At 35.1% G+C, this 16,433-nt stretch overlaps 1 protein-coding gene across 2 annotated transcripts in view; it reads left to right on the plus strand.

Annotated features, from left to right (window-relative positions):
- The window catches only part of Memo1 (mediator of cell motility 1), a 94,051-nt gene extending 84,134 nt beyond the window's left edge, over positions 1-9,917 (plus strand). For both annotated transcript variants that reach the window (XM_051167757.1, XM_051167837.1), the window contains 2 exons: positions 7,130-7,234; positions 8,601-9,917. In XM_051167757.1, the coding sequence (XP_051023714.1) occupies positions 7,130-7,234; positions 8,601-8,732 (237 nt within the window). In that variant the 3' untranslated portion in view covers positions 8,733-9,917. The remainder of the gene's footprint in view (positions 1-7,129; positions 7,235-8,600) is intronic.
- Positions 9,918-16,433: the final 6,516 nt, after the last annotated feature.

Raw genomic sequence — 16,433 nt, forward strand, 5'->3', positions numbered from 1 at the left:
TGTATGCATACATATAGCAGTTTGTATTTAATTTTGTGTGCGTGCGTGTGTGTGCGTGTGTGCGTGCGTGCGTGTGTGCGTGTGTGCGTGTGTGTAACAATTTATATTTAATTTTTATGAAACTACTTTTTGCACCAAAACCACTAAAAGTATCTTGATCCAGGACTATTATTTTAGACTCTTATTTGCCAGGTACTAGATTAGTACTTTGATTGGAAGGTCATACAAACATTTTCAAACTCAACATGGCAACAATGAACACTTCTGATTTTCTCTTGACAAGTGTGTTTTTACAGACTTTTCTAAGTCATATGAAGGTGCCTTATGCTTTCTCAGCTGCTATTGTCATTTTCAATCTCAAATAGCTGAAAATAAATAAAGCCCAGATTTCTTTTTCTTTTTTGTTTGTTTTTGAGACAGGGTTTCTCTGTGTAGCCCTCGCTGTCCTGGACTCACTTTGTAGACCAGGCTGGCCTTGAAGTCACAGAGATCCACCTGCCTCTGCCTCCCGAGTGCTGGGATTACAAGTGTGTGCCACCATGACTGACTCCAAACAGATTGTTAAAAACTCAAATCAGATTGTATTTTGGCCCGAAGATCGTGTCTTCTGGCTAAATCTGGGAGTTTACATCAAATGACCTAAGGAACCAACATGGTTTGCAGCCCTACTTCCTTTTTTTCTTTCCCTGTAATTCACTCTACTGTGGACAACTGTTGCTGGATACTGCCACACTTTTCCAGCTTCTGTCTTTCGATCTTTTTGTACTTAACTATTTCATTCACACACCTCAAGTCTTTGTTAAAATAGGGTCCAACTCTGCATTCCTGGCATCGAGCTCACAAAGATCCTCCTGCTTCAGCCTCTGCTTCCTGAGTGCTAGAATTAAAGGCTTGTGATGTCTTGCCTGGCTCCCTGCTTAGCTCTTCCTCCTTCTGTCTGCTGGCCACCTTGTGTAGTTTGTATTCTGCACTTCACCCTCCCAGCATTTGTTCCCCCACTTCACTGCCTTAGTTTGCTTCACTGTTCACTTGTAAGACCTACATTTTCTGTCAGTCAAGCACTTAAATTTTTTTTTTATGCATCCAAAGGGCCTGGAATAGTGATTAGAACATAAAAACTCAAATAATTTTAGATGAATGAGTGAATAAAATAATCTTATACACTACTTAATAGATGACACACTAACATAAAGTGAAATAAAAGGAAAGCAATTTATAATGATGTCTTAAATGTCAGTGTCCAGACACAGCTATGTTAGAAGGCACAATGAAGTACTTAGATCCTTGTATATAATACCAGTGCAACAGCAGTAAACACAAATTTCTACACAACTCTTGTCTTTGTTACTTAGATTGGTTGTCACACTGCTGGATGACTTCATTTTTTTCTAAAAAGCGAATAATTCTTACTAAATAAAACTTTTAAGTAAAAGAAACTATAATATTCCCTCACTTTAGATAATGATTCTACCCCTGGGAAATTCATTTTTTATTAAAATCATGGAAAACTTTTTTTGTTGTTATATGCAGTAGAAGCGGTACAGGTAATTAGGAGTTCTTCCTAAACTACATGTCAAAAGTCATATGGTTGGGGAACAGTTACATGTGTATAGAATTTTCCTATATCAGCAACCTTAGATCCTACCAAACCTCAAAACATCTTAGTGTAGGGGATAACCAAAAATATGTGTTTCCTATTTCTTTATGGTCTTTATGTGAGCAGTTGTTTTGTCAGCTTGCCCAGCTTTATTTTTATTTTTGGTACATATTGCTGTGTGACTTACCATTTCTTTATTGTTTTGTTTGATGTGTAATTTACACTAAAAGTTCATGTGAAGTACCGAGTGTACTGATGAAATGAATATCACTTTGTTGGTTGTTAGAAAGCAGATTGTATAAGATCAGATGTCACAAACAGCAGGCATTTGGAGTGTTTTATGGAAAAGATGACAACTTAGAGATGGTGGTAGTGGAGTTGGAAAGAAGTGGGTCAACTTAAGATACTTTTGTAAGCCAGAGGCAAAATAACTTCACTAACAGGTTGTCTTTACTGCTTTGCAGCTCAGAGAGATGTAAGTTTGCGAAGTCTTGCCATGTTGATGATAAGGCTGCCTGTGTTGCTAATAGTTAAAAAGCCCTGTCATTACGCTGAAGTCACTGACGTCACTGTCTATACCTGTCCCCTCTGTAGTGTCAGTCTCAGCCGTAGCTTTGTAGGTGAGTTTGCATTAACCTCCCTTGATCTCTTGACTAGAACATGGTCAGGGTTCTTAGAACTTTTCCTATTTATCTTAGAAAGGAAAGTTTTGTTAACTTGAAGAGTGAGCTGTCTGTAGCAGAACCAGTAAGCCCAGGCTGACTTCTGTGTTTGCCCTATATTTGCACTGATGTCAAATTACCGAAACATTACTCGGAACTTTATTTAAAAAGCATAGGACATAACTCCAAAACAAATCTAGAGCATTTGTTATATGTTAATGTACCTTAATATAATATTTGACTTGGAATTGATTTTTGTGGCTCAGTTACTGAGGTATATTCATATGTAGACTTTGTTTTTTTTTTAAAGATTTATTTATTAAGTATACAGTGTTTTGCCTGCATGTATTTCTGCATGAAGGCACCAGATCTCATCATAGATGGTTGTGAGCCACCATGTGGTTGCCGGTTATTGAACTCAGGACCTTTGGAAGAGCAGGCAGTGCTCTTAACCTCTAAGCCATCTCTCCAGCGCCCCCCCCCCCCATGTGTACACTTTGTTTTGTTTAGCTTTGTTTGTTTTTGTTTTTGGAGACAGGGTTTCTTTGTGTAGCCTTGGCTATCCTGGCACTTTGTAGAGCAGGCTGACCTTGAACTCACAGAGCTGCCTGTTTCTGCCTCCCTGAGTGCTGGGATTATAGGTGTGTGCCACTGTAGGCTCATATGTAGACTTTTTAAAAGACTCATAAATGTCTTTAGTAGCACCCTGTTAATTTGACTAATAAGCTAATTCTTAGAATTGAGTATATAAAAAAAATAGTGTTTAGCTCTCAAACTGAGGTAGCTTTTTAAGCATATACAAATGTTAGCAATTCTGAATATACTAAAAGTTGAGTATCCATGACCTGAAAATATAAACTATGAAATGCTCCCAAATCCAAAACTTTTTTGATGTCTGACATGATGCCACAAGTGAAATTTGCATGCCTGCACTCACATGACAAGTCACAGTTAAAGTGGAAGTACACCGAAATTATTATTTGTAAAGTTACTCAGACAATGAGATGTATAAAGCAAATATGAGGCATTAATAGATTTTGTGTTTAGGACTGCGCTGCCATCTCCATAATGTACTATTTACACATAAATACTCAAAAGTCTACCAAAAAGAAAAACCTGAAACACTTTAGTTGTCAAGTATTTTAAACAAATAATGCTCAACCCATAACAACTATTCATTTTCAAAGTTCAGTAGGCTAAAAAGCCTCTTAATTATAAGGGTTTAGATTATATCTATTCAGAATTAATCAGAGTTAATCAAGTTCTTGTTTAGTTGGAAAAATATTTCTATTGCTGTTAAAATGTTAGAAAGCAAGTTGTTTTAAGTTGCAAAAGAACCTTTAAATGTATTGGAAACTAATTATGAAACATCATAGAAAGATAAGTGTTTATAGGAAAAAATTATGTCCTATAAATGTTGTAGTTGGGAAAATATATAGAAGATTAGAATATGAAAATCTTAAATTTTATTGGCTATCTTCTTTTGGTCATAGTATTTTGTAATTTCAGTTTTTATACAAACAAGCAGAATGTATTTTTTGTTTGTTTGTACTTTTTAAAATTATAATTAATTCAGATTACATCCCGACTGTTATCCCCTCACTTGTGTCTTCCCAAGCAGAATGTATTGATCTTGTAAATCTTTGATTGTTTAAAATATAGGCATATTTATGTGTTTTCAATATGTAGTATGTGATATCATTTTTACTATGATAATTTTGGGCATACCTTTTTACTATATGAATTTTGGGGGGTTTCATTACTAATATTGCAAGATATTTGTCAGGGAGAATCTGAATACCATTGCAGCCATTCAGTTTTACTATCTTGTTAATCACTTTATTTAATTTGAATATCAGCTACTTTGCTTTTTTTTCTACCATTTTGAGAGGAGAAATTGTTACAGTATACTAAGTCATGTTTCTTCCTCTTGACTTTATGCCCTATCTTCTTCCCCACCCCACCCCCCATCTTCTTTATTAGGCTTGACAGCAGTCTCTGTAAGAGAGCAACTTACTAATGCATTGTCATTGGCTCCTAACACTGCTACCTTAGAACAGGTTTTGATTTGTTCTAGACATAGGATTATTTATACTGTTAAAATATTGATTTTCCTCTTCAGGAAATAAGGACATCTTGTTTTCCCTTACAAGTATCTAATCTTCAAATGAATGGACTTAAAGTTCTGATACTTGATGATGTGCTGATTAATTAAGTGGTCATTATTAAAAATGCCCGATTTTTCTTACTTAAAATGCCTGTAAAATATAAGTTACTCTTATGTGTTGGTTATTTTAATTAGATTTACTTCTATGTTATAACAGTAGCTTTCTTTTTAAACTGTAGGTACATTTTTGTTTTATTTTTAAAATGGGAGGATAGTTATCAGAATTCTGAATTAGCAGCTTTTCAGTGTTGCCTGTTCAGTTTGAGATTGACCCTTGAGACTTGATATCACAGTTTTTCCCCCCATTGCTTACGGAGTCAGTAAATTTAATATATACAGTTGCAAAGTTAGGGACTTAGCACATGTTGTTCAAATTTCTAGCTAAATTATGAAATATTTCCACTCTTGATGGACAGATAGGCTTTGGTGTTTATAATATCTCTTTCTAACTTGAAGCTGTCATAAATGTTGACTCATTTCATTGTATATTGGTTTTATGCAGATAATCAAGTTTTCATGAGGCCCTATGAAGCTTTTGATGCCTGGACTTTAGTTAGACTCACTAATCATAACTCCCATGATTGTTAGGAACAGATAAATTAGCTAGACACATTCAGGATGCATTTTGTTTTCATCACCTTAGGATCTTGATAATAGTATTAATCTAGCATTTGTCTTCTTGGAGTTTTGGAATTAGTAATTTTTCACTTATCATCAACTGTATGTGAAGTGTCTGTCAGTATTCTGTACTAGTCAGTGGATGCCCCATTCATAATTTTATCATCATGTTTTTATTTATGTTTTTTGTAAATGTTCTGGGTTGGAGAGGTTCACTCATGAGAAAAGCCCCATTCCCTCTATCTTCTCTTTATAAAGACATGCATTCAATCATCATGTTTGTCAGAGGTTTGAACGGAATGCAATTCTTACCCAGTAGACACTAATACACTTGAAATGGCTAAAAATTTAACACTATCTCTTGATTTCCATTTTGTATTTTCTAGTTTATCTTTATAATTTAACCAGTTTAATCTTTATTTTGAGCTCCTTACTTAGTAATGTTCTCTTTACATTTATACTTAACTCTTCATTAAGGTGTTCTTGGCCAGGTACTTAGAATTTCTTGCTTTAAATGTAGTCCATTTTCTTCTCTTTGAATTCACATCCATGTATAAGAATGATGCTTGTTCCAAGTGCTTGGAGATTTTATTACTAAAATGTGTGTTGGGATTTTCCATCCTAGAGCTTATTAGTACTAGCCTTCATTGAGGATCAGCAAACTACTCATAATGTGTGCAGTGCTTATAGTTTATTGATGTTTGAAGAATCATTAGTGTCCTTCTTGTTATACTGTGATAAAGCCAAGGATTATTGAGACACAGAAACTAGGATTAGGAACTTTTTGTGCTTGGTTCATGTGTAAGAAAGTTGTATCTCAACTGTCTGTTTTTCTGGATGAGAGTTTTAATTCCATTTCAGGATTACTACTTACTGGTTTAGTAGTACACTGTTTCTTTGTATCATACTGTGTATTTTAGGTTTAACTTTTAACATTTCTTTAAGCTTTTACCCAGTGTTATTGACCTGAAAAAGTCTCCTGGGTGTCAGGAGAAAGCTGGTATGGCATTTAAAAACTAGTCAGATTAGCTAATTAATGTATAAACAAAGTGATTCTGCACTCCTATTCTTCTGTCTTGGGCATATTTTATAGAATAGATAATGTTTATGAAAGATGTGGGTATTCTGAAAAAGTTTTTTGTACAGTTAAGGTTTTGTAACGTCCACTATAAAACCTACATGCCACTTTATTAGTGGCTGCCAATTTTTAGATGGTTTTATTTAGAGACATTTATCCAGTTACTCCGTGTTTGTTTTAGTATTGAACAGTATTTAACGATCACATAGAATTTGCCAATTAAGTCCATTGAAATGACCATTTCCCCAGAAGATATTAATCTAATGTATTGAACACAAATATCAAAAGGGCTTGATCTAGATAAAATAATGTGTGGATGGGTGAACAAATTAGATTTACTTGCCTACTTCAGTGTACAAAGCTGCTCTGTTTTAATGGATTAAAAAGCGTTATATGGTCTGGTAAAATGGCTTAAAAGATGCTTATAACCAAGCCTGTCCACCTAAGGTCAGTCCCTGGAACCCCACATGGTGGAAGGAGAGAACTGACTCCCACACAGTGGCCATGGCAAGAAAATGGCTGCAGTTTCTTGTGTGCATATGCGCACACACACACAAAAATAATATCAAACAATTAAAAATATGTGAATGTGCTGGAGAGAGGACTCAGTGGTGAAGAGCACTAGCAGCTCTTCCACAGCTTTAAATAGTTAGAAATCAAATTTAGTTTCAAATATTATTGGGAAAACTTTAACAGATTTACTTTTGTAACTATTCTTTAGATAGGAAACATTGAAATGTGTTGTGAGGTAAATGTCAACTGATAAATGTGGTTTATAACATTCAAACTTAGAAAATAACCTGGAGTTTTTTCTATCAGCAGTTAACTATTATGACATAATATTTCATGAATGATTTTGATATTTTTCTGAGGATTGTTTAATCTATTTTGTCTATTTTTAATTGAGAAATTATAAGTAAATTTAAAATATAATTAAGAAATAATAAATTTTGTTTCTTTCTTTTCTTTCTTTCTTTCTTTTTCTTTTTCTTTTTTTTTTTTTTTAGGGTATGAGTATTATAGAACAATTAGATCCTGTATCTTTTAGCAATTATTTGAAGAAATATCATAATACTATATGTGGGAGACATCCCATCGGGGTGTTATTAAATGTGAGTATCCTTAGGAAGCCTGACTTTTTAACATCTAATGCTGTCCTGTTTCAAAATATATAAATGGTTATTATTGTGTACACTGTAACATCATTGGCTTTGTTTTCATAGCATCAGTTCCTGGTACCTTTTAACATAATTATGGATTTGTATTATTTTGTTTATTTCAATAAATTATCACTGGAATACAGATCAATAATTTCTGTTAGCACAGTTATTTAAAAGAATCTGATCCTCTCTTGACTCAGTCAATTTTGATATGCATTTCTTTTCAGAAGATTGATTTTAGGTTTTGTATATATGTGCAGACATATGGACACATATACACATGAGTGGTTTAGTCACTTTAAGAAATTAAGTGGATGCTTTTTGTGATTTACTAATGCAAGATAGATTATGTGTATCTTTTTCTCTTTTAAACAATAATGGTAAAACTTACTTTATTTAAAGAATATTAGAATCCAGGCATAGTGGCTCACACGCCTTTAATCCCAGCACTTGGAAGGCAGAGGCAGAAGGATCTCTGTGACTTCCTGGTCTACAGAGTGAGTTCCAGGACAGCCAGAGCTACATAGAGAAACTCTGACTCAAACAAACAAAAAACAAAACAAAAGAAGAATGCCAAGAGCCAAACTTTGGTTTAGTTGAGTTTTAGAAAGCTAAATCACATTTGTTTACCTCTTAATAAATAAGCACGAATTTTCTTAAAATACAACACTCCTTAAGAAGAATAAGAAAATGTCTTTTTAGGATGTCTCAGTAGGCTCATTTAATTTATTTGGAAAGGTATAAAAAAGAGCAGCCGACAGTCAACCAAAGAGCTTGAATGTCATTTTTTTTCCAATATGATTTGATCTTGTAAAATAGTTCAGATTGATTGAAGGAAAAGCCTGTTGGGGACCTAAATTAATTTCTGGAACTCATATTAGAGTAAGCTGCACTATTTTTTTAAAGTCTGAATAGAATCAAATAGAGTTTTTTTTTTGGTGTGTTTTGTTTTATTGAATAGAAATTATAAGCCAGTAGACAATAAAAGTACAAATCATAGCATATCTTTTATAACTGTGAATTAAATACACATTTCACACTCAGTCTGAGTCAGATGAATAAAATCCTTCAGGATATTAAGACAGAAGTGGTCAAGATCTAGAGAATAGAGAAAAACATACACTAATTATTAAGTAGGTAGGTTAGGACATGCTCTTCAAGAGAATGAAATAATGAAATTTTTCTCTATTTGGTATGAGGCATTTAAGAAAAGGTAATACAAGTTGATTGTCAAATATGCAAAGTTAAGCTCCCAAAATTTACAGTGTTCAGTTTTTTATATGATGTCTGTCATAATCAACCTTTTCTCCCCCTACAGGCTATCACAGAGCTCCAGAAGAATGGAATGAATATGAGCTTTTCCTTTTTGAATTATGCCCAGTCGAGCCAGTGTAGGAGCTGGCAAGACAGCTCAGTGAGTTATGCAGCTGGAGCGCTTACGGTCCACTGAAACTCCGATCCTCAGGGACGCCACTGCACAGACTCGTACTCTGTCCAGGGTCCAGCCTAGCCTTTACCAAGACGTTGGTTCTGGTGTGGGGGGGGATTCTGAAACCTCAGACTAATAGAACTCTCTTCTTCTTTTCTAGTAGGTGTAGTCCTTCTTAATTTCAACTCATTTAAAACAATGCTTTATAGTTTGGGGCAGTGGATGGAAGGCTGGAATCAAAATATTTGTCCAATTGGCACACAGTGACTTGTAAAGCATTTAGCGTAACTGAAATTTGCACTCTTTGCAGACTCATGCACATATATTCCGCTTTCAGAATAGTTTTGCAAATTGTACACAGACAAAGGGTGGAAGCGTTTTAATAAAAGAAATCGCATTTATAAATGATCTGTATTAGAATATAAGAACTCTCCAGTTACAGACGATTAACTACCCATGTTGTACAACAGATACCTTCTATTTTAGTTGCTAATAAAGGGCTACACAACTCAAAATAGTCTGATTTAAACTTATTGCTTTGTGGTTTAAATGGAAATTGTTTTTTATTAATTCCATCTCAGAATTTTTGTTAAAATGGTAACCCTCAGCTCCTATGTAAGAATGTTAGAATGTATTTTATTTTTAAATTTATGTGATTTTTTTTTAAATCACAGAAATTATAGTCATATAATTTTAAAGTTAACTTTCTAAATTATAGTCATTGCCTTTTTATGTATGACATAGCCTCATGTCATTATTATATTATAGTAGAATATAAATTCAAGGATACTTTAATAACAAATAGGTTTAGTCCTTTACTTCAATTACTCTGATAGTCTGCAAATGAAGAAACATTGAAGAGTGTCATTAGTGTGTTTCTAGTCATTGCAGACCATACACCACTATGTTTTATTTTGTTTTCTTTTGTTTTGTTTTTTACTGCTTTAAGCAATTTAACTCCTTTACTTGAATTTTTAGCAAGAAATCATTAACAATAATAGTAACAAGGCCTATTGGACTACATATAGTCCTGCAAAAAATTTTTTTTTGTGGGGGGAGCATGATTTTTGGTGCGGCTCTTCCAACTAAAATAATGGTATGGTGTTGTATTTCGTTATCATAGATTTATTCTAGTCATTTTGGCAAAAAAGTGTAATCCATTCAGCCATCATGCATGTTCTCCATTGTACCTATCTTAACATGACACTTGGCGTCAGTATCCCACTGGAGAGTGTCTGTCTTCAGTGTTATACCCAAATAGCACAATTTTTAGATGCCTTGCACCAATTTTCTTTGGAGATTTGCATTTCTTATTTATTAAGTATCAATTTTCTATACTTGAGAATGAGAGAAAATACCTTTTAGATTCAAATTACCTACTTACACATGTAGGGGTTACACCCTTACACATCAGTGATTCATTTTCCATTACTTAGATATGCCTTTGAGTACTATAAATAATTATTCCTTGTGTAATACACATTATAAGAATTTCTGAATTGACAATGGTGAATTTTTAAGATAATTTTTCTGAGTATAAAATTTGAAAATACTGAAAAGTCACAAGAAAAAGAATTACCTACAATCTCACTACTCAGAGATAACACTGTTAAATGTTTTTCTGTATTTACTTTTAGTCCTTGTGCTGTTTGTGAGTGTGTATGTGTTTGTGTGCGTGCAATAACAGAACCAATAACAGAACCGAGGTTACAGTGCTCATGCAGCTGCGTTATGCCCTGTTATCCTAAGGACCTACTGCCTGTGTCTCTGAAAACATGGTTTTAAAAATTGCTGCCTAATATGTTATACTATAGGAAAATAGTCAGCTCTCTCTTTGGATATTAGGGTGTTTATAATCTCCGACATTTTTATAATGAGATGGACGTTCTATGTAAAATTTGAACTCTATATTACACCCATTCTCTAGGATATAATCATGAAAATGAAATAAATGGTTTACATGATAAAAAATTTCTTGTAAGCCCTTTAGAATATGCCAAATTACATTTCCAATAGATTTTACCAAATTAGCAGCACCCCTTATCAGCATGATATTTTCTAATTTTTGACAGATTATTAAATAATTGGTTTCTTTTTCTTAAAGAATTGCTTTCTAATTAATCATGTCTTTATGTAAATTTAGGATGGTTTTTGAAGAACAACATAAAAGAGATGTCTAGTACTAGGTGTGTTTTATACTGCACATTTTTTGTTTATTTGCTTTAAGATATGGTTTGTCTGTGTAGACCATACTGACCTGGAACTTTGTGTAGCCCTAGATGGCCTCAAGCTCATGAATGACCCTCTTGCCTCGGCCTCCCAGGCGCTGGGATTGCAGGCATGCAGCACTGTGCCTAGCTGTGCTGCTCTTTTACAGACAGAATAGTCTAACATCAGTTTGTCCTTTCTTAGAATATAAACAAACATTGTATTAAAAATTAGCTGTTTTGGAGTAGAAACTGTTGTAATCTGGTAGTGGTCTTCGGTTCCAGTTCATCTGTCCCTGCCACTAACTCATTCTCTGAACTGCTGTCCTCCATCTTGTCTTGAAGCTTCCTCATCTGAACAGTGTGAGATGGCCTCTCAGCACTTTTTAGTTTCAGACTACTGGTTTTGTCACTTGAGTTTTTGATAGATTTTGGTGTCACATGTTAACTTGGTATATGATTGATTTAGATATTTTTATTTCAACTCTACCTATGAAAATAAAAGTGAAAACTTTGTTATTTCAGAGAAAGCGGAAATTAGTTTACGTTATTAAATGGAGGTAACATCTAAATTATTGGACTTAGCCTTCCTATTTTAAGTGCCTTTAAACGTTTTGTATTTCAAATATAAAATGTGAAAGAAATGATCATGTAGTTGCATAGTACAGTTTCTTTGTTAGAAGCTTTTGAATTATTTTTCAGCAATCTTTATTTACCTTAGATGGCACAATAAAAGCAGATTCCTGGAGTCCCCTGCTCTCCCACTAGTCAGTACTTGAGAAATGTTACTCTAGAGATAAGTGAGCAGGTAAGTGAGCAGCACCCTGTCCTGGGAGCGAGACCGTCCCGTGCCTGTGTTTGCATATTACAGTATGGGTGCTGTTTCCTCAGCTCTAGCTAATGGCTGTGACTGTCATTACCATAGTTGGCTTTGTAAGCATGTAGTTCATTCTCCTTGATTAGGGGTTGGGCAAACATTTTCTGTGAGGGACCAGATAATTATTTTGGACTTTTATATGCCACAATGGTCTCTGATCTGAATTCTTCTTCTTTGCCATTGTAATAAAAAAGCAGCCATAGACAACATGTAACCAAACAAATGTGTATATGTTTAATAAAAATTTAATTTATACTAAGATGGAATGCTGGAATTGGCCTGCAGACCATAATTTAACCTTCCTTATTCTAGGTGGTATAATTCATTTGTTGTTCAAAATTGGCTAATAATAATTTAGCAATCGTTTGCACAAGGTAGTTGTACATTTCTGCCATGTGCGCCTTCTTTTCGTTTGATGCACTTTCAGTGGCTGGATTTCTTACGGAATGTTCACAAAGGTAAGTGGGAAGTATAGGGAAAATGAGGAAATCCTGGAGACTAATGTCAGAGCACCTTGTATCTGCTGAGTGAAGCTCATTGTGGGTTTCTCTCTCTCTTTCTCTCTCTCTCTCTCTCTCTCTCTCTCTCTCTCTCTCTCTCTCTCTCTCTCTCTCTCTCTCTTATTTTTTGCTTTAAACTAATCAGCAGTGAAAATAATGAGTTGTTTGCCTTGCTTTATAGCCAAGGCTGTCCCCAAGCTCTTCTGTGTTGGGATTCCAGGTAGGCATCACCAGGCCTGTCACAGTGAATGGTTCTGCATGAGTACTTCAGGACACTAGACAGAGAGGTTAAACGACTGTTGACTCTGAATTCTTGCCATGTAAAGACTTGAAAATGTACCTTTTTCTGTTACTCTCATTTTGTTGAAACAGTGACCTCTAGTAAACTCAGAATAAAGGAGAGAGGGCTTTTCCTTCCTTCCTTCCTTCCTTCCTTCCTTCCTTCCTTCCTTCCTTCCTTTTTCTTTCTTTCTCTTTCTTTCTTTTTTGAGACAGGGTTTCTCTGTATAAGTGCCCTGGTTGTCTTTGAGTTTGCTTTGTAGACCAGGCTGGCCTCAGAGCCATCTGCCTCTGCCTTCTGAATGCTGAGATTAAAGTATCTGCCACCTCCATCCAGTTGTAAAATGTTTTCAGATAACTGTAGTTGTACTGCCATCTTGTCGTTGGGAATCACAGAATAGCTCGTCAAGTGGCACTGTCAGTCCTATAGACCTAGGCATTTCAAAGGGTTTATAGTATAGTTGCCAAAATAACTACTGTCATTAGACACCATACTCAGGAGCCTTAATAAGCAACCTACATGCTGCTGTTTAGACTGGAAATTTTACATCATTGCACTAAATCTGAAAATCTACACAGTAAGAGTAACAGAAAGGCCTGTGTGTGGCGTGATGAAGTTGAAGGAATGGGTAGGATTTATTTTTTGAAGGGAGTATTTTTGAGACTGCCACTGAAGTAGAATAGAATTGTTCCATAAACCTTCTCCCAGCCCCCCTTTAATCCCAACACATGGTGAGTAGATGCAACTAGATATCTGAACTAGAAGCCAGTTTGATATATGTGGCAAGTTCCTGCCAGGGCAGTGTAGTGAGCCTATCTTCAGAAAGAAGAAGCATAAGTTTCTGGTCCACATTAAATGTGATAATGTGAATTTTTCTGATGATGAAAATTTGCTCTATTCTTATCACTGGAAAATAAACAAAAACTAGTAATTCTGAAAGTAGCAATGATACCAACTGAAAATGTTTTATGAATAATTTTGTGTATATCTAGATACACTTCAGGGACAAAAGCCAGTGGAATTAGTATATTTAAATGGAACTTCATTTGTGTGAAGTGTTACTTTCAAAATAAAAATTTAAACAACATTAACTTTTAATGGATTATGAATTGTTAAAATAATGCTTAGAACCTTAGACTCATTCTTTAAATGTAAAGATGTTAATACAAGGCAAATTTCTACTAGTTCCTAGTTAAAATTGAAGGGTTTTTTTGGTTTGTTTGTTTGTTAAGCGGCTACTTTCTCAAACAGGCACTTCTTTAGGAAAGTGTACTGAACTTAGGCTGCTCTTTTATATTTACCAATGTCAAAATATTAGGGGAACTCGCAGCAGTGGACAGATAAAATATCAAGTCATTTTCCTGTTATGGTCAGCATATACCTGTAAGTAGGATCACACTGCATGGCATGTCATCTTCAAAGACCATCCTGCTTTATAAATGCTGCCCCAGCAATGCGGGTACCTGAGACCTTGGTCTCCTTAGAGTTGTCGTGGGTGGATTCTGTTTGTGTAGCCTTATCTTCTTGAGTTCTTCATGCTGTGTGACGAGGTTCAGTGCTTCCATGACCATTTGCTCCAGGGTTCACTGGTGATCGTAGACTGGTTTATATCTAGGGTCTATTGTGTTTCTATTTTCCTTTTTTTCCCATGAGCTCCTCCTCCCTTTAATTTTAATCCATGGTTTTGGCTGTTACCTTATAAAATGGGGGGGGGGGGATTAAAACTAGATCTTCTGATTTTGAAAGCTGTAATATAGTGAAATTAAGGGTTGTTTTGTTAATGTTATGTTGAAGTGTACATTTTTAATGCAAAGTTTAATTTGTAACTTCATTTGATATGATCATGTGTATTACCTTCTTATCCCAAATAGTGAAACCAAAGAGTACATAAATGCCATTATTAGGAAGCAGCTGATGCCAACTATATTCAATCATGTAAACAGGATCTGAGTTGTGATCTTTAAATCTGCCAACATAAAATTCTGAAAAATACTCAAAATTTACTGATATTCTGAGTTCCTAAACTCAATATGATGTATGTTCAAGTAATAAAAACGAACACACAATGAAAGCAAAGTAGAATATGTTGACTGAATTTTGTGTAAGATTAAGTACTTTAAAACTGTAAATCAGTTTTTTGTTTTTTTGTTTTTGTTTTTGTTTTTTTGTTTTTTTGAGACAGGGTTTCTCTGTGTAGTCTTGGCTGTCCTGGACTCGCTTTGTAGACCAGGCTGGCCTCGAACTCACAGCGATCTGCCTGCCTCTGCCTCCCGAGTGCGTAAATCAGTTTTAATAAAGGTATTTTAAACTTAATTTTTATAAATAGAATTCTTTTTGAGAATTTTTTATTTGAAATTTATTTGGATATACGACAAACTAGACATTCAGTTGGTGTTTGTTCAGTTTTAGTGAACTGAAATTTAAAGAATGGAGATGAAAAGAATAAATGTTTTCTGTAGTTGGGGTTGGTGTAACCCTTTTTATTATTTTTTATTTTTTACATATACATTTATATTATTACACAGATATACAGTAAACTACCTACAGCAAGAAGAACCATGAAACAACCAGAAATTATATAAATGTTAAATTCCTAGTGTTCTGGCTATTTGTGTTTGGCATCCTTGAAGAAGACATCCTTCGTATCTTGATTTATCTCTTATAAACCTTTTATTTGGAAGCTTTTTACCATTTTTTGATTTTAACTGTGGAACTCAAGCTTCTTACTAAAAAGAGGGTAGAATTTATCTTGTTTTGCTTTTAAGCAGTATCCCATAGTGTTTGTCCTTATCTCATGGTGCCAGGAAAACTTTGTAAGTTAATTAAAATGGCTTTGGCTGCATGCGCAGTGCCAGCAGGTGAGTTGCAGTAGACGGACACTTTGGAGTAGTAGGAGCCCTGGGCTGGAACCCTTTCCAGCTTTGGTTTCCTGGAGCAAATCACTAGAGGATGAATGTTCTTCCCCACACAGCTGGGACAAGAATTTGGGTCTGGTTCTTTAGTTCTGTACATTTTGAGTAGATTTCTTTTTGTGGGCTCGAATACCTTAAGTACACACACACACACACACACACACACACACACACACACACATTGGGGGATTATTTTACAGTTCTGCTCTAGTGCTTACAACAGTGCCACTTTTTGTTTTGTTTTTTTCAAGACAGGGTTTCTCTGTGTAGCCCTGGCTGTCCTGGACTCACTTTGTGGACCAGGCTGGCCTCGAACTCACAGTGAGCTGCCTGCCTCTGCCTCTCAGAGTGGTGGGAGGCAATGCTGCTTTTTTTCCCCCCCAATATTTTATGTAAAAAGAATGATGGCGGGAATGCATGAGTCTTATCAGTGGTGAGTTTTGATGGCAGATGCCTAACTCTTAACCATTGTAGTCCTTCCTCAGTGTTCTGCAAATACTTGCGACTCTGCATTGGAATTTAAAGGTGCTGGGAAAATAATGCCTGGGTAGCCGCTCTTAGCCAGGGGTAGATGAGAATTGGTGGGTGATAATTCCACCAGTCTTTCCATGTTTCAGGATGGTCTGGAAGTACGCTTCATGCTGCCATGTAGAGTTCCTAGAGAAGAACCGGCCCTCATTGTTCATAGCAAGAAACTCTTAAGTGCAGAAACAAGCATAAATGTTTATTTTTTTCCCCATGACACTTCCATTCCTTTATGGACATTTACTAGGATTACGGACCCAAATAGCCTCTTATCTTTGAATCCTTATTTCTGAGTCTTATTTTTATCAGACTTACTTGAAGTATTTGTGTTGTATATGGAATATTTTTAAAAGAAAATTATATTGGATAGAAGTCTAGAACACCACCTTAATTGGTTTGTCTCACAATCACATGTTCAATT

Source organism: Acomys russatus, chromosome 1 (assembly GCF_903995435.1).
Source record: "Acomys russatus chromosome 1, mAcoRus1.1, whole genome shotgun sequence".
Taxonomy (NCBI): Eukaryota; Metazoa; Chordata; class Mammalia; order Rodentia; family Muridae; genus Acomys; species Acomys russatus.